This window comes from Uloborus diversus, chromosome 5 (genome assembly GCF_026930045.1).
Source record: "Uloborus diversus isolate 005 chromosome 5, Udiv.v.3.1, whole genome shotgun sequence".
Taxonomy (NCBI): Eukaryota; Metazoa; Arthropoda; class Arachnida; order Araneae; family Uloboridae; genus Uloborus; species Uloborus diversus.
In genome coordinates, this window is record NC_072735.1 from 125685217 (window position 1) to 125708129 (window position 22913).

At 31.4% G+C, this 22913-nt stretch overlaps 1 protein-coding gene across 1 annotated transcript in view; it reads right to left on the reverse strand.

Annotated features, from left to right (window-relative positions):
- LOC129222105 (T-complex protein 1 subunit eta-like) overlaps positions 1-22913 on the reverse strand; it is a 43761-nt gene that overhangs the window by 15938 nt on the left and 4910 nt on the right. The window contains exons 2-10 of the mRNA XM_054856549.1: positions 21524-21677; positions 20687-20793; positions 17950-18075; positions 16604-16656; positions 13715-13886; positions 10395-10559; positions 10122-10255; positions 8347-8499; positions 5042-5193 (exon numbers count right to left, since the gene is read on the reverse strand). Of these exons, the coding sequence (XP_054712524.1) occupies positions 5042-5193; positions 8347-8499; positions 10122-10255; positions 10395-10559; positions 13715-13886; positions 16604-16656; positions 17950-18075; positions 20687-20793; positions 21524-21677 (1216 nt within the window). The remainder of the gene's footprint in view (positions 1-5041; positions 5194-8346; positions 8500-10121; positions 10256-10394; positions 10560-13714; positions 13887-16603; positions 16657-17949; positions 18076-20686; positions 20794-21523; positions 21678-22913) is intronic.

Genomic DNA, 22913 nt, shown 5'->3' on the forward strand with positions numbered 1-22913 from the left:
TTAAGTTCCACTTTAAGAAGTTCCGACGAAGAACAAATATTAATTGCGCGATAAACAAAAGAATTGAAAGCAGAATATTTTTGATTTGGAGGATGAGACGGTCTATGAGGAGGTAAAGAGACAGCAAAAGGTTTGCGATAAACAGTAGTTTCAAAACCAATTTCAGTACGAGAAACAAGTACATCAAGAAATGAAATGCAATTATTCCGTTCTTTCTCACAAGAAAACTGAATATGAGGATCAATGGAGTTTAAAATAGATAAAACCTCATCACTCTCAAACTGATTCTGGTTCATTAGAACAAAACAATCATCAACATACCGAACATAAAATTGGAACTGCAGTTTTTGGAACAGCTTAACCTCAAAATAATGCATGTAAATATCACTAAGAATGGGGCTAAGTGGATTACCCAAAGCCAGACCATCTAACATGATATAAAAATTCCCATTAAAAACAAAAGAACATTGCTTAAGACAAGTACGGGTAAGGAAAATTAAATCCTCAATTTCCGTATTGGTGAAATGAAATTCAGAAAATCTTCTACGAAGGCATAACAATGAACTCTTGACGGGAATGTTCGTAAATAAAGAGTTAACATCAAAAGAAGCCATAAAAGAATTATTTGGAATGAAACTATATTTTTTTAACAAACTCAACAGAATTTTTAATAGTAAATAAATTGTGACTCCTAAGGGGAGAAAACACAGAGACTAAATATTTTGCAAGTTTGTACGAAGCCGTACCAATATTGGAAACAATCGGCCTGAAAGGAATACCAGCTTTATGCACCTTAGGTAAAGCATAAAATCTAGCACAATTAGCAATAGATGGAACAACAGAGCGTTTAACATTTGAAGGAATAGACTTAACAGACTTGACAGCAGATGCAATAGTTTTTAACTTTTTATCACTAGGATCTTTAGAAATTTCAGCATATGTCCCAGAAGAAATCAAATCATTAGTTTTATCAACATAAGATGATTTGTCAAGAACAACAATTTGGCCACCCTTGTCAGCTTTGGTAACAACCAGATCAGAATTCGAAACTAAGTCTTTAACAGAACGGCTAACAGTATTAGCAAATACAGGTTTAGAAATTTTCGAGTTAAAGTCGATATTAGAAGCTATAAGATGCCGAATCGAATCTTTCTGAGAGGAAGTTAAGGCACTAAATTTAAAAGCTTTCTCAACAGGAGCAATAAGCTTTGAAAAAGAAGGATTAACACTCACAGCAAAATTATCATTACATTTTAGAGCCTCAATTTGAGAATTACTTAATGGAACGCTAAAAAGATTAACAACAACATTCTTATTAACAACAGGTAAATTATCAAGAGGAACGACATGAGAAGATTTACAAAGCATAGCTAATTTCTTTTTCAAAACAATTTGATGTTTATCAGAGGAACGAAGGGTTCTAGACCAAGAATTTCTGTCAATAATGTTAAAGTTGGGAATGGAATTAGAAACCGAAAGATGTAAATCATAAAGTTCACGTTCAATAAACGATAAATGTTTCCTAGTTTCCTGGATCGAAGCTCTGAGTAAAGCCAATTTCGACCGAAAGAATACTTTGTCAATTTTTACAGAACGTGGTAAATTACATTTCAAAGAAATAAACTTCGGAATAATTTTCTTGCGCCTACACTCTTGAAGAAATTTTAAATGGTTCAAAAAACGAAATTTCTTAATCCGAAGATTGGCAAACCTATTGATTTGAGACATAATCAAAAGCAAAACCAAAACAAATGAAAATAAACAAAATCAAACAATAACAGAATGAATAAGAAACAAGAAGTAAAAAGTCACGATCAAAATACAACAATAGACAAAAATTCCGAAAACAAAAACAAAAACACAAATTGCATAAAAGGCGGAAAATGTAAACGTAAGGCCCGTTTAAGCCAAAATAATAAGATAAATAAATACCTTTGTGCTGAATAGTAAAGTCAGAACAAACAACGTAAGTAGAAGCACAAATTTGCAAAAACCAAAACAAATGAAAATAAACAAAATCAAACAATAACAGAATGAATAAGAAACAAGAAGTAAAAAGTCACGATCAAAATACAACAATAGACAAAAATTCCGAAAACAAAAAAAAAACACAAATTGCATAAAAGGCGGAAAATGTAAACGTAAGGCCCGTTTAAGCCAAAATAATAAGATAAATAAATACCTTTGTGCTGAATAGTAAAGTCAGAACAAACAACGTAAGTAGAAGCACAATTTATTTCTTGGTTTTCCATTCTGCTTTTCCTTTCTTGCGGTTCACGGTTACTGACAATTTCTTTTCTTTTTGTTTAAGCTTCGGCTTATTCCTTGTCCAATTGAATTCTTTCTTTCTGGGTTCGTACCTAAGAGAAAGCTCCTGGCCTTTGCTTGCATTCCTATTGGTTCCTGATCGGTTTATAACTTTGTCATTGGTGTTTGGCTAATCCGCTGTTTTTATCTTTTAAGCTGCATGCTTATCTGCTCTTGGCTTTTGTCGGATGTCTTTTCATCCATAAGCTCATTATTTTTTGCATTGAAAAAGGCGTTCCCTGTAACGCCGAAACACGTGTCTGCTGTAATTTACAAATTTGTGCTTCTACTTACGTTGTTTGTTCTGACTTTACTATTCAGCACAAAGGTATTTATTTATCTCATTATATTTATTTGTCAGTAGCAATTATTTATTGCTTGCAGGAGCATCGCAAGAGTGTCGATTTTTTTTTTTTTTTCAAAATTAACCGATTTTGTATAAGCTGATCCCTCTAATTTGACTTTAAAAAAGGTTCCAAAAATTATCGGTTTCTACACAGAAATATGCGGTTTATACACAGAAATATGTGTTATTTTGCTTTCAGATTTGCTCTTTCAATAAACAATTTGTGAAACATCCGATCTTGTTTATCAGAATTTTGTGAAGGGTCCGTTTTGTTTGATCGGGATTTTGTGAAAGGTCCGTTTTGTTTAATCCGGATTTTGTGAAACGTCCGTTTTGGTTGATGGGATTTTGTGAAGGGTCCGTTAACGGACCCAAATATCCTCTGGCCAGACCCCTGGTCATTTTCCTATTTTGTTTTATTTATTATTTTATTTATTTTCCTGCCTTAAATACTTTTCTCAGCGGAGATATCAGCCCTTCTGTTATTAAAAACGAAAATATTAAAATATTTTCACCGTAAAACAAATGTCTGCTTTTTTTACCTGATTTTAATGGTTTAATTATGATTAGTAAACCCTAAAAATAAAGTATGCCCTAATGAAAACATTTTAAATGTTCTTTGTAGAATGTTAAATAAGGGAAAAATGTATCATTTTGATTTTTAAGCAAGAAAAGAATTCATACTTTTGCAAGAACTTCTGTTGGGTTCTGTAAGCAGCAAATTTTTTTTTTTCTTATGTTACTTTTATACATTTTATTAACTGTAGTCGAACTATACCTTAACTTGGAAATTCTTTAACTCTATGGTACAGGTTAATTACTACTGATTCATAATGTAAATACTTCTTTTATAATAATAAAACAATTTTAAATGTAATTAATTCTAAGAAGAAATGTCTGCTATGTCTGTCATTTGAAGTTTATAAAGTTTAAGGTTTGGGGCTTGATTTATTATTAATTGCATGTATTAATATGAAAAATTATATTCTCTTACAACTGAGCTTCTCTAATAAGCTTAAATTTAATATGAAAAACTAACATTTTTGAAATTAACAAATCTTAAGGTTATCCTAATTTTGGCCTGATGAAGGCATTAGCATTTGGCGACAGAGACAGCTTGAAATATCTTAAGCCAAAATGGTGCCTCAATTCAGTGACAAACATACATGAGTATATCCAATCAATTTTGTTTCCTTTTGCATTTTTCTCGCAAAAAATAGCGTTGTTGATGAAATAAAGGCTAATCAACTGGTAGTAGCAGGTGACAAATGTTTTTAATCTCTCCAATGTACGTAGAGATCTTGAAAAACAATGCTACTGAAAGCATAACAGAATTTACCTGCAAATATACAAGCAAACCAAATTAATTTTTAATTTCCTAATAGGGTAAGGCTGCTCAGGTACCACTAGTTTGTAAAATAAAGCTGCAATAAAATAGATGACAAGTACAAAAAACAAAATGTTTGCCTTTTAAAACTCCTTTACCTGCCCGGGGCAATATAATCTTTGTATGATAGCTCTTCCAAATTTATGCACATGTGTCGCATTAAACAATACTTTTGGAAAAAGGCAAAAGATTTCATGACAAATACAAACAGAATAAGTGCCAAACCTACGTCACAGTATAAAGAACTAAAGTTTTTCTGTGTAAGCACATCACAGCAGATAAGAATGGGTTGCTTTTATTTAAGCTGAGTTGCGCTGGCTTTGGCAGGAAATAGATAGCAAGAAGTGCGTCAAAAACTGAGTCATTACCTGTCAAGTGACCGTATTGTATCCACACGATCATCTCTAATTTGAATGAAATTCTGTAGAGGTGCGGACATGCCTTTGAAATTAACTTTTACAAATTTTCAGTTTCCAAGACCCAAATCCTGAGGATCTAGGGTCAATTAAAAAAAAGTTCCAAAATGGCAGATTAGCTTTGTGAAAAGCATTGTCATGTTTAGCGCGGTTTCCCCATCAGAGGCTATTTTGAGTCACTTTTTTTTTTTTTTTTTTTTGAGGTATCAGAGATCCTCACGATTTGTTTCTTGGAAGCTGCAACTTGGCATAGGTTAGTTTCAAAGGCATGTCTGCACCTCAATAGAACGCCCTCCAAATCAGAGATGGTTGGTTGGATGGGGACAACGAGGTCACGTGACATGGAATAAATCAATGATGTTTAGTTTTTGCAGCAAATTTTACACACCTTTGCTACTTGTTTCCTGCCAAAGCCTGCACAACTTAGCTTAAATAATAGCAAAGGTTAATTACCTTCTGTGAAGTCATTACGCAGAAAAATTTTGGGCCTTTGCACTATAATGTAGGTCAGCCATACACGGGCTATTGGACTACAAGTACAACTTTTATAAAACATTCCTCCTTTAATAAACAATAGATACATACCAGCAACAACACTATCATTCCTCAAAGCTCTGCGGACTATCATTATTGCATCATGCAAAGATCTTTCACTCTCTTCAATAAACTGCTCAGCACCACCTCTGAGAATTATTGTTACTGTTTTGGTATTTGGACAACCAGTAAATAAGTTATACCTATAAAATGAATATTGAAAAAAATATTAAGTTACTAATACGTTTGACAGCTGGATTTAAAATTCAGAAGTGCTGAACATTTTTTTAAAAGATTACTGAGAAGAAAAAAACCATTTTAAACCATTTTAACAGAAAATTTTTAAGATCCAATGCATGCCAAAAAGTAATGCAAGTCAAGAATATTTTGACAATACAATGCAGGAGTTTAGAATAGGTGAATGGTTTGCATGTTTTGAGGTTTGCAGAGTCTGTTTTGACCATTTTGAAAATGAATATGTGTGGTTGGTTTTTTTGTAGCCACTATAGAGTGAAAACTACTACACGATATCTAACGAAATTTGGTATGTGCCCAGTGGCAAAAAGTTTTGTAGCTGTCTGCGACAAGCTTTTAGAACTTCATAATCGTTCGAACTCCAAAATTTCAAGCGTGGTTTCAATTTTAAAAAAAAAGTCTTTTTTTTTTAAATTATTTTTGAAATAAGGTAGGAGATGCCCCCCCCCCCCCACCAAAGGCGATGGCGCACTTTCCTAAATTCTTTGAAGCACTCCCCTCTCAAGAACAAGACCTCCCCTCCCCCTTAAAACTGAGACCAAAATCTCACAAATTATCTCCCCTTAAAAGCTTTAATGGTGCAATCTGATAACCCCCACCCCCTATCCTTGGTGGGCACTCTGACACTTGCAAACATGCGTTGGCTATTGAACAGGGTCTGTCCATTTATTTTTCACAGGGTCCATTTTATTTGTGAGAAAGCAATTCATTTTGTGAAAAATCAAATAATTTTGAGTGGGGGGGAGGGGGAATGTAAAACGAAATTTCAAAGTGGGTGTTTTTGTTATATTATTTCTTTTTTCCGTTAATGTTATTAATTTCCATTAAATAATTGGAACAAAAAAATAAAATTCAAGCAGTGGTTGAGCATTTAACTCTTGAAACTCTTAATACTCTCAGAACTTCATTTAAAACTTCTAAATTTTGCGATTTCAATAAAAATAAAAGGAGAATTTATTTGTTTACCTTTTAACAAAGCATACTAAACATCAAAAATTCGAAAAATTCGGTTTTCAAAGCGGATGCAAAGAGAAGGCTCCAAAAGTAAAATTAATTACTTTTAAATTTAAAAAAAAACAGCCTTCAAAAAATACCCAGGAACTAAAAAGCAAAAAATAACTGATTACACTTACATTCTATTTCCTACTCAAACATAGGAATGAAATTTATTTTACAATTCCAGTACAAAAATCAACTAAACTAAACACCGTATTATAAAATAAACACTGATTTAAATTACTATACGATGAATTATTTTAAATACCTAACTAATTATATACAATCTCTTAATTTTTAATAACCTTTTGAAGTTGGGGCCTCCTATAAACTACATAACGTAACGGACATTCCACCGAATCCTGTTTAAAACACTAATTTAACAATACGCAAAATTAGTCTTTAAAACTAAACCTACTCAGTTACGCTGAATTTGAAGCATTCATAATAATTTTGTGAATAAAAGGGAGTATTAGCTGCTAGTTTCTGAAATGCAACTGAAACAGGAGCTTGTTATTTTAAACTCATTTTAAATACTTCATTATAAATAATTAAAATATCTCTATCTTTTAAATAAACTTTATTTATTATAAATATGTTTATTTTGAACAAAATTTTACAAATATATAACATGATGTAGGGAACTATGCAGATTTCATCTCAGAGGGTCAAAATGATCTCTGCCACATTTCTTGGTATACAAAGATCGCTATAATTCTAGTGTTCACAAACAAAATGCTTGTTACTAAATCAAGCAAGATTTTTAAAATTAGTTTCCTTTTTCGCTCTTTGATTCTACTTTTGGCTAGAATATTTTGATACTTTGGAAATTGGTTAGCATATTCATGATTCTGACAAAAAAGATGAAGTTTTTCAATGTTAAGGTGCTAAGCAGCCTTTCTTGTGACTAGTGGCTGCTGCTTAGTCATTAATAGCTCAAAATTCTGCATACATTAAAAAGGAGATAATGTGTATGCAATATTTTTCAATTTTATGCTTTAATAATGTTGAATTTTATCATTTTTTTTCTGTATAAAAGTAAAAATTTTGCTTTTAACAGTAACTATTTTTAAAAATTTTAGTACACCAAAACATAATTATCAAATCTAATGCTATAAAACTAAACAATTAATTTCAAAAAATACCTTCCTTATTAAAAGAAAAATTAATGTAAAATATATATGGAGTATATGATTAATTGTTTTATATGATGAAGTTACTGAATATTGCCTTAAAAAAACACAGTAAATGAAAATAAAATTCATTACTAATTAAAAGAATGAACTAGGAAAACTGAAACATTCGGATGGCAAAAATGAAGAAATTAAATAATTTATTCATAAAAAAAAATTCAATTCTATGAAAAATAAGTTTTAAAATTTTATCAGCAGCTACTGATAGCAAATTTGCTAACAGTAAAAGATCATCCAGATTTAGCAATAACAGCTACAATTTTTAGGCTAACCACCACACAATCATTTAATCTTTATGATTTCTTTCAAAATTTTTTTTTTTTGAATGCAAGTGAGCAATTTAAGAATTTAAATGTTTTCATACAATTATAGCCCTTGTATTCGCTACTGGCCTGATTAATGCTCAATCTTGTGGCTTTTGAGGACTTGGGCAAAGCGGGCAAACTAAATTTCCTTCGTTCTTCCCTCTCTTGCGACTACTACTTTAAAAACATGTGCCTTTTCTTGTGAGAAAAACACCAAATTTTACCAGAACCTGGGAATTACTTAATCTTGATTGGGCTATGTGACTAATCAAACCAGAAAACAAAATTTAAACTATCGAGCTGCCCCGTTGAATTGTCCCAGCTTTGCCAAATTTACCCAAAACTTGTATCTACTATTGATATTTGATTTTTTTTTCCTCTCGTGAAACTAAGCCCATGTGTTTTTGAAATAGAAGAAAAAACAAAAAAGATTTAATCAAATTCTGCAAAATTTTTAAATCAACTTAAAAGTAACAAATTACTTAAAAATCTTAAATATTGTAACATTTTCCAAAATATTAAAAACAACTAAAAGTATTTTCAGTCATTCTATACGTTGAAAGATTTAAAATAAAAATACTAGATTTCAAAATAAAATTTGACATGCCTTTCACCACCAATTTGGACTTCTTCAAATAAATCACATTTTCCAAGAGAAGTTTCTGAAATATCATAACAAGTAGACAAAACAGAACCCCCACAAGCTTTCATGGTCCTCTTCAGGTCATCTTCCGGAACTCGACCAGCACAGAACATATCTCTGAGGATATAAAAGCACACATTAATTAAATAACACACACTATATAGCAATTAAATTATTTTTTGAAAATTAGATCTTTACAGAGTTTGTCAGTTAAGAGACCATAAGTCTTCTGTTCACATTTTGTAAAAACTTCCGAAATGCTAGACCCCCCCCCCCCAAACAAACTAGGGATGGGGAATGCATTGCAAAAAAATAGTGTACATCCTTAATTATTAAACTGGTTTAGAATTTTTCTCTAATCAATGCATTAATGCACCGACTACAAATTCAAGCACCGATGTACAGACATTGGTCCACGATTGTTGCCGCTTTAATCTCTTTATTGTTTCAAAACGTAGGTGGAAACAAAAGCACTCTGATAGGAGGTTGCCGTGGCCGGCCAGAAATGTTCTTAGTCAACAATTTTTTCGACCTACTTGGTGAATTTGGAAACTGCACTCTTTTTTTTAAGGATGTTTAATGTCTTTTTATTAGATACATGTTTGTGTTCAAGCTCGTATTTTATCATACGGTAAAATTCAGAGCAGCTTTCGGCCGATTAAATTGCAAAACAGGAACAAATATTGCATACACGAATTTAGTTGCTTCGAGTCACCCCCTTTTTAAATGCAAAAAAAAAAGACATTGCTGCCATAAGCTCATATTTTTTTGCATTGAAAAAATAGGTTCCTTGTAATCTCAAAACACATGTCTGTAATATTTATTGCTACCTTGCACTTTCTTGCAGTTTTTTTTTTCCTTCTTTTTCTTTTGACACTATCTTGATGGTGCTAGAATCTGTTTGTAGCATTTATATTTTTTCATCCTGAATATATTTTGTAAGATTTAAACAAGCAGTCATAAGTAAAGCTCTTTTTTTAAAAATTACGTACACAGTGATGCATCACGATATAGAAATTCTTACATCGCCCAGCCCAAATATTAGCAACTGCAATTAGTATCCTACCCAGCAATGCAAACAAACATCATGAACTACTTAAGCTTAAAGCTTAACCAGTGAAAAGTCTTTCACTAGTGATAGGAGTCAGAGCTATCAATGAACAAGTGGATATAAGATTTTAAAAATGTATAACGTTTATGCTTTTTTTTTAGTGTTGAAGATTATTATTTCAGTTTTTTTTTTTTTTTTTTTTGGTAATTTGGATAAGATTACTGTGACTTATAAACATATCAGTTGAATCAAGAACATAGATTTATCTTTCTGAGCAGAACAGTTAATTACATAAAACTTTCTAACTGCTTGGCATATTAAATCAAAGAGTGGCATTTTAAGTACAAATAGATAAGGGAGAAAGAAGACATTTTTTGTAATTTCTGATACTTCAAAAAAACATTTTAAGCCTATTGGTGGTGAACTCCCATAAAACATTAAGAACAATATGTTCAGCCTAAAATTTTAAAAGAGTGATCCATCTTCAAAAGAACCATTTTTTAGTCAGGCTGAATTATTGCAGGTTTAATTTTTCATCTCCCTTAGAGTGACTTTGATGGAGCACTAAACGATTATGCTTTAGAAAATGGAAAAAAGCAATTAAATAAAACAATTTGCAAATACATATTACAATTCAAATAATTTACCATTTTACCATTTATTTACAAGGTATTAAATATACATCTACCTGTCAGCAAAATACTGTGTAGCAACATCTCCAATGGGTAATTTTGAAAGTACAACTTTAGCACCACTTTCAACTATTTTCTCCAGTTTACGGTAAAGAATTTCCCATTCTGCATCAACAACATGTTGATATTCCTAAAATACAGTTCAATTTTACTAATCCAATCTTGAATGTTTCTATGTTTCTCATAAGTAAAAGAATTACAAAACTTACAAATCAATTATATTCTTCAATTTAAGAAACAGGAAAGTAAGGAAATTTAAAGTAATTTACCTCGACACTTTCAACTCGAACTTCAGCATTTTCTTTCTCAGCTTTCAATTCAAGTTCAACATTCAATAAGGCAATTTTAGGATTTTGATACTTCTTTGGCTGCATTTCAAAACCAGCATAAGAAAATGTCTTCTTAAAAGCAACACCAGAAACAAGCAATGATTCCTGCAAAAAAAAACTTCATAAATTTTCTGATTCTTGAACAACAAAGATTTGTTTTTAAAATTTTGTTTCCACCATATCCATTTATAATCATTCTCTATCGTTATGAGCAAAATGATTAGAAATGACAAATAAGAAAAAATCTAAAGACTTGTGAGTTGAACAATAAAAACCTTTTAAAACAAAAGAAATATATATGTATGTATGTGCCCTATACAAATCCAGTTCACGTTCGATCTCGGCCAAATTTGGCAGGGAAGAACCTGGGCACCAGAGATGGAACATAGGGGGGTTTTCAAATGCCAAAAAAGTAACGAATTGCTTGAATTTTAATTTTAAGAGCTGAAAATGGCAATAAATTCCTCTTTCTACACAAAATAATTATCTGATCGTCTTGATTTCAGTCTCATTCGAAAGCCCGTGAAAAAAATCTTGAGAAGTAGATTTACTTCCTTCAGATTTCAAAACCACCAAGGCTGTAAAATCACCAGGAGAAAAGTTAACATTTTTAAGTGAAGGAACATCAACATTAAATCAAAAATTTATCGTCTGCCGCAAGCTGGGAGCTCAGTTTTAATTGGAATAAAAAAAATTCTTGAGGACAAAGATCTGCTGCCATTTTTTGAACAAATAAAATTCCTGTTTTTGTTTCGAGGTTTTTCCCTTTATTGGGGAATTTAAAAATTGCCCTTTTTGGTTAGTTTTCTGTGATCTGTCTGAGAAATTTTACATATTTTTTTTTCTTTTTTTGTTCAAGCCTCATTGTTGAATTTTTCACTTGACATAACCTTTATTTTGGGGGTAGACTGTGCAAAGTCGAGTGACGCTGCTAGTAAGCATATAAATTGTGTCTTTTTGTTTATAATTTACAATAACATAATTGTTACTTATAAACATATGCCTTTAAACAAGATCAGAAATATATTATGCATATTCAATCAAAAAATAGCAGTATAAAAAGGTAAGTGACCAGGATGACATTTTTCGAAATTTTTTACAGTTCAAAAACCCAAAGAGAATAAATATGTTCTGACTAAAATTTTAAAGCAATGATCAAGCTTCAAAAGAACTTTTTTTTTTTTTTGGTCTGGATGAGTTAATTCTGGTTTGGTTTTTAGTCCCATCAGAATCCCTTGTAGATCTCATTAGAAATGAAACTGTTATGCAATGATGTTGTCATTTGTTATCAGCAAAACTTTTTATTGGAAATTACAAAGTTTTACACTTGTGGTGAGCTAAATAATAAACATTTGTAAATAAATTATTTCTTTGCTTGCAATTTGCAATAACATATTTAAAATAAAAGGTAGCAAACAGCAATGTTTTCTGAGGTGTATACAACAATTGAGGCATTCGTGGATCAAATTCATTTTAACTTCATTGACTTTAGCTCCGAATGCCTCATTAATGTACATAACATTTCATCGTCAACTACGTTTAGAAAGTGGATCAAGTCGAAATGGACTTTATGCATCTTAGATCTGAACGCCTCAGTCGAAAAAGGATGCAAATATAAACAAATAAAATTCTCATTTATTTTCATCAAGCACAGGGTTAAAGGATGTACTGCATTCATAAAAATATGCTACATTTCAGTGTAAATTTTCATTTTAATCATTCTAATTTAACTTTGATTAGTTTCTTCTTGATTTCCGTAGTCAATACATTTAGTTTATGATATTGTGGTGATGCAAAATGCAAATATGCATGCATGAGTCTTGCACAAATTTAAAATTATGTACTTCAGCAATGAAATAAGACAACATTTTAAACTAGCTGAAAAAAAAATTCATTTAAAATATAAGGCTAAATTTTTTTAATGGTGTTAGCTTGAATTGACTCTGATGAAACATAAGGAGGTTATTTACAATAATAAAGAAAGGAAGTACTGCAAGTTTCATTCAAATTCAAGATGGTGGGTGTTATACCAGAGTATGCTATCCTTGAAAGTATGATCTAAGTTGTGTGGTTATTTTTTGTAGATGTCAGTTAATGAAATTAAAAAGAATTACGTTACTTGGCTCAATCCATTACAAAGACAGTGGATCAAATGCAGAGGTGTTTGTAATCTGAAATTTCGAAAATTTTGGGCTGACAACACATTTAGAAACTGAAAATCTCATTTTTGAAAATTTTACCTCAGCCGACCCCAAACCTGTCTTCCTACTAACGTCCCCAAAGATTGTGTAAACTATTGGAATTGTTTTAGGAAAATGTCATGAAATCAAGAGATGATATTGGTTGGGTGTTGAGAGACAGGCTTGAAACAAAGCCTATTAAGTTTGTACATTAAGGGGGGGGGGGTTAGAATATAAATGATTATAAACCAAACAATTCTAAAATCTAAGAAATAAAATTCCTTTAAGGGTTTACAACATTAGTAACTTAATCTGTACTTTGAATTTTAATCAAGCATTCATTTTCACTATAGATGGGGCAAATTTATCCGGACATGGTGAAGGCTAAGGAGATCATAATTACAGCATTGCTATGCTGCTAGATTAGGTTTGTCCCAACCACAGTTAGCTACAAAAAATAATATTGATTATATATTAAACTCTGGATTTTAGAAACATAAAAATAGTTTTTCAAAAAAATCTTGGTCACAATCAGTGGTTATCCTTTGATTTATAGAAATTTTACATCATGGGAGCTAATTCTTTTACTGTTTTCACCAACTCTAATTTCTTGCATATGTTTTGTCACAATCATGTATTAGCTTACACAAAGTGAAGCAGGATAACATATACTTGACAAAATTAACTGAATGGGCAGCCCATTGGCATTTCTGAGAGAAATTTCTATTTTTTCTTCAAAAAGTATAGTTATTAGTTAACTTAGCATAAAATATTCCTTAACTAACAAAAACTCAGTTGGTGAAAAGTTACAAATATTAAAAAGTGTGAGTGCACAAAATGGGGAAGGGGGGTTGCAAAGTATTCAGTCAGCAGCTTTTGGACATTTGATGGTGAGCACTCTTTCTTGTTTGAAATATAACTTTTTCAGATGTGTAGCAAAAAAGTCAATGTTATCAAGAAAAAAAATAAAGGGCTTGAAAAAATAAAAATTTAAGAGCTTTTTAAGGAGCATACATATACTGATCAATATTTAATAACAAAATGGTACAATGTCAACTTTAATCAAAATCAAGTGCCTACCTCAAGTGCTCCACCTTGAACTTTTTTTATTCCTATCATATTCAATGGAAGTAGTTCATCTAATTGCATAACAGCATTCACTACCATCTTGGCAAAAAATTCCTTTTGTGCTGCAATTAGTTTTGAGCTTAAAGTAGTCATTGCACATTTTTCTAGCAAAGTTCTTTGCTTACTGAAAATAGAAACAAGCGGCACATTTGAGAAGGTTTTTAAAAAAGGTTTTCAGCATTTAAAAAAGTAAAAACATTATTTACTTATGAAAACAGGGTCTCTCCTATTAAAAAATTTTCAACTTCCCTGACGTTTCCAGGTGATATTCCATATCCCAAACAAAATTTTTCCCGTAGGTCTTTTAAAGGTTGTTTAGCTATTTTCGCTATTTTTCCAATGGTTAGCTGTGCTTACGTAACATTTTTATCCACCTTACATTTATATCACTGTTAAATGTAAATTTCAAACTATTACATCCATTCCTAAAACAAACTTTGTTTTTTGGGAAACTTTTAAGTTTTTTTTTTTTTTTTGGGAAACCTTGAGAAATTTTAAGAAATAGCTTCATTAAATTGTTAAGCATCAAATGTTACACAGGAGGGGTCACTAGGTTTACCAGCCTGGAACCTTATTAAAAAAACTTCTGATGCCACCGAAATAAAGAAACCCAACTTTGCTTCCAAAAGTTCACTGCACTTCAACATCGATTTTACTGTATCATAGGTATTTGTATTTGCTTCAACATTTGCCTTTTGAACCAAGACTTTTAAGTGTGGGGAAAATGTTTACAGCCCAAAGTGCAATGGCTGAGCTCTCCACCTACCGAATTGAACAAAATTTAAGGGGAAAAACACTTTTCTTAACAAACACAACTCTACAGAGATAAAGAACTACACAAACACCTAAGTAAAACTGAAAAATTGAACAGTAATCTATAAACTCGTTTACCTTTACTTGGAACAGCTTATTTGTAACTGGTAAGGGAAAACAATGAATATTTAAGGCTATATTTGGTCTCTTAGGGGGTAAGGTCATGACCCCTCTGGCCCTTCCTCTGGATTCTCTCCTGTGCCGAAGCGATTAGTAAACAGTTTTTCATTGGTAGATGCGGAAGCAACCTAACTACCATTGTTACAGGGTGTAAACTTCTCAATCCCAGTGGGAAACTGGAATGTACAACACTAACAAAAGGTGCAGCTGAGAACTGGTTTAAGGAAAGAAATATTTTCCTTTAGTAATTTCAAGTTGCATGAATTTCTCACCAAATTAATTTTACTAAACTGCAAAAGAGGAAATCTCTTTTAAAACTGGTTATAATTTTTAAAAAATTCTAGTTTTTCTGCATACAAAAATTAATTTCCCTGACATTTCCAGTACAATAAATTTCCCTCACATTTCCAGGTTTTCCAGGTGGGTAGACACCCTGCTAAAATATCTGAAGCAATTTATCAATGAAAGAAAAGTATAAATCAAAACCTATTTCAAGCTCAGAAATTTTACAATACATAAGTTATTTCACAACAAACCAAACAATCTCGTACAAAGAACACTTATTTCATGCCAACTAAAAAGAAATTAAACTTAACAAAAGGTACAACTTGAAAGTTATTTGAATAGTTAGAAGGAGAAAAAACACACTTGCAAAACTAGTACTGAAGTTGGCATCAGTTTTTTTTTTTTTTTTTTAAATTCTTTTCTATCTTAATTACCAAAATAGTAAGTTAATAATTAATTTCAAATATTGCTTGAGAATTAATTTCCCAATTTTATTAACTGCATAAAAGGTATTATATACAGTACATATGCTAATTTAAGGTAGTGTAGGTTAAAATACCTTTCAAATTCCAAAATAACCGAAATCTTTGCAGGATGCCAAAGGATTGAAACCTCAAACCAATTTCAACAAAAAGATGAATTCGATGTTGGCATGTTTACAAAACATTCCTTTTTTTACAGAAATTGCAATCGCTGATGGCGAATAGCAGAAATGAGGAAACAGGAAGGGAAAGTGTAGGAAAAAAAGGAGCTTTTTAGATTAATTTAAAATACAGGAGCATTGCAAGGTCTGATATTACTTAAAAAAGGAAATTTTGCATGAATCCAAAATCAGGAACAAGTAGGGAGAGAGCAACTCGGAAATGTTTCAGAATAATGAACAACTCCTAAATGATCAAAAATTGTCAAATCAGAAAATTCAACCTTGGCCTGAGCACTATTGCTTAGAAAGTTGTTTTTCAAAGGCTAAATTTGTAAATAATTTTAAATTTTATAGGCTTTGTAAGACTAAATGTGAACACAGATTAAGATAGAGTTTATTCTGGAAAAAAAAGCACAATGAAACAAATAACATCTTGAAAATTAGTCATCCCATAGTCCTAAAAGGCCTTTGCAAAAATGAACTGCTCACAAAAATACTTTTCAACAGGTCAGTAAAGAATAAAAAAAAATTTAAACATACGGTACAGCTTTAAAAATCTTCAATTTTTTTCCAGTAGTTTTTGCATTGTATTTATTACCTTCATAAAAAATCATCTGACGTTATTTTCATTTCTAAGTACTCCTGTAGCAAGATTTTAAAATAATTTTCTAGCATCAAGTAAAAATGAGGTTTCATTTTACATACATTTTTATCAAGAAATTCTCAAACAAGGATTTTGTTTAGCACAGCAGATAACTTATTGAAATATTAACAGCATACAAAGCTACAAGCTGTTTAATAATCTGATAATTTCTTTTCAGACAAAATGGGTTTCTTAAGTTAAAATTTATTCCACAATTTATTGAATACTTCAATAATTTTCATACTTTATCTAACTTATATTTCCCTAATCATTTCACTAAGAGTTTGCATACACATTTAATATAATACCAAAAGTATTTAGCATCTTCAAAACTTACTTAACATCACCTTTTTCTACTTTGACTGCTATTTCATTTATCTTTGCTTTAGCCTTAAAAAGAAAGAAAAGAAAAAGCTTGCTAAGCAAATATATTTATCTTATGCAACAATGAATAGTAATCGAGAAAAACATGAGACAAGTACACACAAAATTTCAATGTTAATATAAAATTTGAAGTAAAAAGAAAATAAAAATAACAACTCAAAACTATCATAATTCTCAAGTACAGTTGCCACATACAACAGAGGTGCCACAAAAGTTTAAGAATGAAATTCCTTGACATTTCCAGACTATTTTAGAAATCATTATATGAGGAGGACAGCCTTTCCTATATTTATGATAAAATAATAAAATTTACAATTAAGTCTCTTTTCATAAACAAATCTTGACTCTTTATAAAACTTTTCACTAATTCCAATATTAATAAAAACAAACTAAAGACAGTCTCTTGAGATTTTAGGTTTTTACTAACCTCTAATTCTATTGTGGAGGGAATTTTCATGAGTAAGAGGGGAAAATGTCTTTCTGACTCTGTAATTCACTTTTACTTCTACAAATAACTTCTACTTAGTATAACTTTCCCTTTCACTCTTGTATTAAGTTTTGGTTTCTGTTGAATTGAAAAAATGAAAAATTTACAGGAACTTATTGTAGACCTCATAAGTGCAGTTGAATACAATGAACAACAAATTCATACTTGTGAGAAAGTTGGACAACATTGGAGAAGATTAGTGCACAAAATTTTACATCTTCACCTCCCTTCTTCAGAGGGATGAAGATCACAACTAAATTTACGGAAGGAAATGATTTTAACATAGGAACTTCTCTTGGCAGCTTACTTACTAGTATGCTATGCTATGCTATGAGCTAGTATACTACCAGGTTTTTACACGTGTGCCCACAATATGGGTTTTGATGTGATGAAAGTGAGAGAGTGCTGTCAACTACAGAGATATTTTTTTTTACAAAGTTTCTTAGAGAAAGCATCTTTTAGCTTTCAGTAGTTTCAAAATAAAGCTTTAGTTAACACAAATAGTTATTTATTGATGTGTTCCTTCATTAATCACACTTGAACTTTTGAGCTTTAGAAGTTTATTTATTTATTTTTTAGTCTAACCATGATATTAGACTATTATTTAACAATTATTTGCTATGTAATATAATAAAGTTTAACTACTTATGCTATCAATTATAACTTCCCATAAGTTCCTGGAAATATATGAATTTTAAGAATATTTCTGGAAACATTCTAGTGACAATGCAGTCCCAAAAACCCTGATTTCACTACTAAAATCCATAGTTAAACTGAATTTGAAGAAAAAGAAAAAAACAAAGGTGTTTTACCATTTGCAAAGCAGTACGAAGACTCCGCATTATTATCTGAGGATGGATACCATCTTCAATTAAAGGTTTACACTGTTTCAGGATTTCAGCTGCTAATAGGGTTACAGTAGTAGTACCATCTCCCACCTAATAAAGAGAATTGAAAGAAAGTATTTGCTACAATAGCTCAATAAAAAGAAAGAGTGCATTTAATTACAATACTGAAATCATCATGTCATGGTCAGCATTTTCTAAGAAAAAACATTTACACAAGTTATTTCTGTTGCCCTAAATTTTGTTACAGACATCATAATACATAAAAGCAACAAGCATTAAGCAGTTGATTCACATGAAATTAGATTTTTTATTGTAATATATTTATTTGAGTTTTTTTAATAACTTCAAAATTAGGAATCTGAATTTCTGTTCCACTTTTAGATCCAAGTTAATTTCCATTAATGAAGCATGAAGCGCACAGAATCATAAATACAGTAACATCTGCTGAAATATGGATATTATCTATTAGCAGCAGTGCTATCCAACATCTTAGCAACCGGGCAACTATTGGAGATAAAACATGCCTCAATCCTTCAAAAACTTAAAAAGAATTTTCCAGCAACATAAAATATTCTTCCAATGGATTCAATCCAACATTGGTCTCTTTGGCAATGACACAGCTGACCTCTTGGCCAGGGAAGGTGTCAGTAAAGACTTGGTGTTGAGAAGAACTTTGACTTCAAAAATTAGTTCTAAAATGAAAACTTTGAACCAAGAGCTATAGAAGACAACTCCGACTCACCCCTGGTAAAATAGGCACGCACTAGGTGGTGCTCTTTCCATCAAAAAGGATCGAGTCGTCCAAACAACAGTTAGTAAACTTGCAAAAGGGCACATCAAGTGCCTTTCCTTTAACTTAGGTCAGAAAATTTATGAGACTTGTACTAAATGTAAATTAGTGCAGGCATCTCCAGATCATCTTTTACACTGTGTAAGACTTGATAGAGAGGACATCTATTCCAGTCCTCACCTAGTGCACGATTTCTTGAAGACTCTTGAACTTATGGACCTACTCTAGCCTGCGACTAAACAGGAGGTATTAGTCAACATCAACATGATTTTTATTTCAATACCCAGATTTTCAAACTTAGCTGCCAAATTACGAGGCTCAAAAGTTTCATGTTTCTTTCCCGACTTATCACAGTAGCTTTTTTTAACAGTTAATGTGAGCAGAAAAAACGGAAAGGGTTCCATCAATTTTATTGTGCAGTTAATGATGATGATGTACTTATAAACAGATATTATTTTGTGCCAGTGTGTATCATTTGCATTAACCCTCTAGTCTGTTGTCAAAAAAAGCAGACAAGTCTTTGTAATAAAGCAAAATCCATTTAGGGAGACATTAGGGAGCAAAATAACGTATCAATGGTTGTACTTTCCATCACCACTTTAACCATCATAAGTTTAATTATTTATACCATTTAAATTTATTTTTTCTCGTCTTACTTTTATAAGACTGTTTAGCAGTTTATTCAAGCAAAAAAGTATTTTTACCATCTAGCAAACTGTATCCAAAAGTTGCCCCCCCCCCATCACCAGAGCTGGTCAAAGTATTATAAATTCAAATAACAAAAGAATTGCAACTTGCAATCACAATAAGAGGGAGGATTGATAAAAACCTGATTAGATGTTTATTTAGATATTTTATTCAGCTGCCAAACATTTATGATATTTTCATAATTCTTTAAGGAGGGGAAACCAGTTTAGACCGGTCAAAAAATCCATGTCATAAAATGTTAGTAAAACTATTCAAGAATATGTTGCCAAAATTTGAGTGAAAAAGTCCGATCAGTTTCGATGCTATGAGCAGTGAAAGTGACTGTCGAGATTCAAAAACATTCACAGCATGTTTTTTCAAATGCATTTTTCTCAAAACAACTTTTTTTTTCCAAACGTGTGCAATCTAGCTCAACGAGTTTTTGACCAATCATTCTGAAAATTTGTGTAAATATTCTTTATTCAATTATACTCTATATGAACCTAACTCTTTGATGACATTATTAATAAAAAGATTTTTTTTAATGTAAGAATAGCAAAAAAACATAACATTGTAATCAAATACCTGAAAACATGCAATTTTCAACTTTTTTGATCACAATTAGGTTTATATTCTAAGGAAAATATGTTGTTTACAAGAAAAAAAAAATTGTAATGATCACACAAAAAATTGCGGCTGTAATGCACACCAGCAACAAACTCTGATGGCGACTGCCCATGGACAACAGCTTCTACCTCCACTACATCTGGTGGAAATGACTTCAAAAAATTAGAAGATGTACAAATGATGAATAAAATATCCTCCAAGTTTAAGGAAATTCTGATTATTACTTTCCTGTTAAATATATCCCGAAAAACATTAAAACTTCGGCTTTCTACACTGGTTTCCCCCTTTAACGCTAGCATTGATGCACTCACTTTACATGCACCTAACTTCTTAACTAAAATGACTCTTAAATACAAGTTGAGTACAGGGAAAATAACTTAAAAGTTGAAAGGCATTGCAAATAAAGCCTTCATTTTGAAAAAAAGTTTTTAAAAAAAACCTCTAGTTTAAAATTTTTTGAAAAACAAATTACAATTAGAAAAGATTTAGCGTGCATGTGGTTTTTTTAAATATTTTTCTTAAAAACTGCACTTGCACATGAATTTTAACAGCAATTAAATTCTTTCAATCAGTAAATAAACATAAATTTCTACAAACCTCAGCATCTTGTGATTTTGCAATATCAACTAGAGTACGAGCTGCTGGATGAACAACTTCTAATTCCTTGAGGATAGTGGCACCATCATTGGAAATAACGGTTTTTCCTACAAAAATTGAATGATGTGTTTAGATGTAAATACATAAGAAACTATTCTTTTGATTAGGTTTGAAACTACAAAAGTTAACCACTAATTTTATAAAATAAGAAATAACAATGTTAAAAAGCACAAATTGCAGATTACAGTAGACACGAGTTTCAGAGTTACAGGGAATGCAAAAGAAATGAGCTTATAGATGAAAAGACATCCGACAAAGGTTTATAAAAATTGTGAAATATGACAGAATTGAATAATGTCAGTATTCGAGTTTCTGACAGGCTTTTGACATTTTCATCAGGTTTTTCATGTCACACCAAAAACCATACCCTGGGTTTAAAAGGTGAAATTAGGTCCAGAGAATAAAATTTGTATTTAAAGTTAGGAGAACTTTTATGAGAAAGAGGGGAAAATGAAAAAACAATCTAAATCTGCTTAAAATCATCTATATTCAGTTTTGATGGTTCAATTCATATTATCAGCTAGCTTTTCGCTCACTTTAGCATGGAATTGGAAACAAAGCGTTCATAATTTTAGTAAATGTTATAAAAGTGAAGTAAACAGACTTGCCACCTTTTGGAAATGGTTATCAATAATTACGTGAACACCACTATCTCATCTGATTAAGTGTTACATTAGTTTAAATTAAATTACACGAAAATTGCTGCATCAAAACACATCAAAAAAAGAGGGGGAGAGGGGATAGTAAAAATCCAAAAAAAAAAAAAGAATTACATACCCTTTGAATCCACAATCAATTTATCCATGCCACGAGGACCTAATGTAGTCCTCACTGCTTCTGCAACAACTTGGCAGGCATTGATGTTGCTAATAATCTGCTGTTTACCTTGACTATTTTCTGTACCTTCTTTGAGGAGAATGATAGGACCATTCTGAAATTAAAAGAAAATAATTTGCATTAGGTACTACGGGGCTATTTCACAGCATTTGGCTCATATATTAAATGTCTATAACCAAACTCAATGAGAATTATTTTAAGTTAATATTGAAAGTTAAACGGATCATGAAAAAATATTGGTTCTTTCGACTTTCGAGTTTGCATTTTTTAATATTTATTGAGATATTCAGTATTTAATTGAAAAATAGTTAAAACTCATTTACTGGAATCTACTGCGAAAACTTCATAAAATCTACAAATAGAATAATTTTCCATGGAGTTTTGGCTTAAAACAAAAAAAAATGGGAAGAGTATTTATTCATTTGAATCAGTTTTCTGTTTAAAATATGAATGAGCTTTAAATGCAATTATAGAAAGTTACTGCTATGAAGGATTGTTTCTGCACTCGACGAAGGTGAAGAGTACAAAGTGGATGTCCTCACAGCTTTGTATCTCTTTAAGGCAGCATGGAATGGCGTCTCAAACAAAACCATCACGAATTGCTTTCATTATGCAGGTTTTAAAAAACCCGAGGAAACAATATCTACTGCTGAAATAGTTATTCAAGCAATCGAAGATGAAAATGTCGATGAAGAGGAAATGTTACAAGAAATTTCTAACAAAATGCAACTGGATGAAACGTTAAACTTTGAGGATTACGCTAAAATTGATGATGACTTAGAATGTGTTGAACATTTGTCAGAAGATGAATTAATTTCTCGATATTGTAGATAGGAAGAAATTGCTGTACAGTAAAACCTGTAAAATTGACCACCCTTGTAAATTGACTGCTATTCTCAGGCATAGATATATCACATAATTCAACCTCTATAAGTTGACCACAATGTTTAAGTTGACCACCAAAGTAGTGCACCGCAAGTGGTCAACTTATACAGGTTTCACTGTATCATCATCAGATGAAGAAGAAAACGAAATTGTGACCAAAGATCCCAGCATAAAAAATGTTTCTAATGCTATAGGGACTTTTAAAATGTTTTTTTGAAAGGCAAGAAAATACAGAACACTATTTAACATCTCTTACTGAAATGGAAAACTATTTTCGGCTCTTCTCTGATATGCCCCCCTCTTGGCGAGATTTTAATTTTTCGCTCGATACGAAAATCGCCAATAAGGCGATAACTTGGCAACCCTGGTTTTGCAACTTGAACGCTGGAAAGTAGTTTCTCTAAGTCTGTTTTTGCACGTGTATGTGTTTTAGGAGGTAGGTGCT